We start from the raw sequence: 3,081 nt of genomic DNA, 5'->3' as shown, positions 1-3,081 counted from the left end.
ACTAATACGACGTCCATGTGAATGCTTGCAATAAATGACCGATTTCGCTATTTTGAATTTTCTGTAACGGGCACGCGTACAGGTGGTACTCACCCATTCCAACCCAAATGCCCAAAATATTCCAAAAATATAGGCCATAGATCGCGTTGAGACTTTGAAGTTCAGCAACTCGTACCATGTTCACTGCTAAGCTTACCGGTACACTACACGCAATCCTAGCCCAGGGTTACACACCTACTACATGACAATCGTACGTTTCTATCGCGTATAGATTGTGGATGCGATGGGGCTGCGGCATTCCAACCAAGTTTAATGTAACGTTACTACACAGCCTATCGCAGTTACGAGAACGCTATTTTCGGCACTGACATGAACTGGCGAATTTTTCCCTCGTGGACGAATATTAGTACCAGTAATTCACAACAGGTAGTACGAAGTATAAATAATACCACTCCGTCCCAAATCACGGACACGTTTGGACATTCTATTAGTTGTGAAATTAGAAAACAATCAATTTTATTAAAAATATTACTTTATCCAGTACAGTTGAGCCAATCACAAGGAAGGTGACATGGGTACATTTAGGTGACATTGACATATTCCTGGGAATTAAATTATACAGCCGAAGTCACCTCTTGTTTTCGATATATTTGAGACAATCTCCATACATTCTTCAAGTCCGGTGAACATTTGAAAATTTTGGGTTGAGCGGCTGATTTTATTTGAAGAATACACACGCAGTTTTTGGACGAATGGCAATATAATTATATGACCTTATAGCCAAGATCCTACTCTTTTGGTTGGTACAAATTTCACACAAATCCAATGATTGGTCATAATACCACAATGTGGCAAACATCAAACGTGTCAGTGATTTGGGACGGAGTGGTACTACGAACTACTACAATACGTATTATTAATATTAATAATAGTATACTAGTACTGTACCTTACTTTCACGACACCCTAACTACTGTAAGTAGTACTAGTACCCTTAGTGGGGGACTACCTTACCGGTACTGTAGATAAGACCACGCACACACTTACAGAAAAAACCATGTAACTTGGGACTTCGTCCTACCCCCAGTGGGTAACTTACGGATATTTCAAAGTAATGCTATCGGAGAAAACCAATTTACAGTTAAGGTGCTCGAATCATTTAATGGTGCACTTGAATCAGCCAATCAAATGTAGTCAAAAACTGGGAGATAACCTCCTTAATATAATACACGAAGTGAATTTTGGCGCCTGACTGTTTCTCAAAACGGTATAATTGCATTACCTGTCTGAAGTTAATATTTAACTTCAGAAATTACATAACATAACCACACAAAAAATAAGCAAATGGATATACAAACATTAAGATAATAGTGTGCATCATTAACAGGTTCTCACATCGTGAGTACATTTGCTTCGAAAATGATATTTATGTCTGTCAAATAGACTTTGAAACACGATTATTTGAATGTCCAAGGAATCAGCTCCGCTTTGGCCTCATCCAGCACTTTTCGGAATTTGAATCTGATGCATCCACGCTGAGCTTCGTTCCTTCCACGGCAGCGTCTCGGAAAAAGTGTTCTTAACGTTAAATTGGTTTTCTACGTTATCCCCTGGGTTAAGCGCATCACAGGGGTTAGCTATCGCTAACCACTGTTTTGAAGGTAAGGTATAATTGCTGTGGGGGAATTACCGGTAGTCCTGTGCTGGCCGGGGCGACGGGGATATTTTCCTTGTTGCGATGTAGTTCGCTTGTTGGGCTCGAAGAAGTACAGAGGTCATCTGATCTTTAACGTTATTGCACTGTGTTTCCGCTTCTAGAGGACATTCGTCCAGATTGCCCCCTCCGTCAACTTGCGAATCGATACCTGTATTGATATGATATTGACCTGGCTGAGTATTGCCCACCAGGTTGTGTACTGTACTGTAAACTACTACCAGTAGTACATTACTACTATGGCACTACATAGTAGTATTAATACTAGCACATACTAACGTTAGCACCAACTTGTTCTCAGCATCCCCCCATCACATCGCTTGGTACTGGGAAATTGGTACTAGTATATACTATCGTAGTACTACTATACATACATATACATGTCGTATTGGTTGGAATGCGACCGACATTGACAGTGAGTGCCACGTACCCGTTACAGAAAATTTTAAAATAGCGTACATATATGTGATATTTGAACCTATCAAAAATTTCGGTATCAAAGTTAGGCCCTGCAGTTTGGCACAACAACAAAACGTACGTGTACATCTTTTGTAAACAATACAATGAATTTGCTTACAGTTAAAATCTGGCACAGTCGATTCTCAAATCAGCTGTCAGTTGGAATGAGCGAACTTTTAGTTGTTGGAATGCCGCTACATCATGCATGTTGGGACGTAGACACACAGGAACAAACCTGCAGTATGTATGTATGTATGGTCGCTTAAGATGAAACAACTCGTGCAATGTAGCCGTATCGTTGTCCATAGCTATTGCAAATTCTTCGTCACAGTTGTTCATAGTGACCAACCTGCTGTACCAGTATCCACGCGCTGTTATACAGTTACTAGTAATATACAGTAAGCAACCACCACAATGACCACTGTACTTGAAGCTCAGTGGACAAAACCATCATCCCACTCTCCTGTTATAGTTCGAGTACGCAGCTTGGTGCCTCCAAGTCAAACCCACTTTTGAATTTCGATTGGAGTTGCAGTAGCCATGTTTTGGAAGAATCCGTCAGCACTGACCCAAGTGCTCCTCGTGTCGTTCGTGTGCTTCACGTGCCCAGGGCTATTCAACGCCCTCGGCAGCATCGCCGCGGGGGTGGCCGACGAAACCATCAGCTACAACGCTACGTCGCTGCTGTACGCGTTCTTTGCGCTGTTCGGTCTGTTTGGTGGCGGTGTGGTCAACGTGATCGGACCCAAGTACACGTTGTTCATTGGGTCGTGGGGCTACATCCTGTACTCGGGGTCACTCTTGGCCATGGACAAGGGGTACAACGCCACGACCAAGGAGTACACGAGTGCGTCGACCAACTTCTTTTACGCCGCGAACGCGATCCTCGGCATCTGCGCCGGGTTCCTC

General features: G+C 42.8%; 1 protein-coding gene across 1 annotated transcript in view; it reads left to right on the top strand.

Annotated features, from left to right (window-relative positions):
* Window positions 1-2,712: 2,712 nt before the first annotated feature.
* Window positions 2,713-3,081, top strand: part of H257_08628 (hypothetical protein) — a gene marked incomplete at both ends in the record, with an annotated part of 3,581 nt that continues 3,212 nt past the window's right edge. The window contains one exon of the mRNA XM_009834592.1: window positions 2,713-3,074. Coding sequence (XP_009832894.1) covers window positions 2,713-3,074 — 362 coding nt within the window. The remainder of the gene's footprint in view (window positions 3,075-3,081) is intronic.

Source organism: Aphanomyces astaci, assembly GCF_000520075.1.
Source record: "Aphanomyces astaci strain APO3 unplaced genomic scaffold supercont1.19, whole genome shotgun sequence".
Classification (NCBI taxonomy): domain Eukaryota; phylum Oomycota; class Saprolegniomycetes; order Saprolegniales; family Verrucalvaceae; genus Aphanomyces; species Aphanomyces astaci.
Note: the sequence above shows the minus strand (reverse complement) of the source record. Positions and strands in the feature narration are given on the sequence as shown.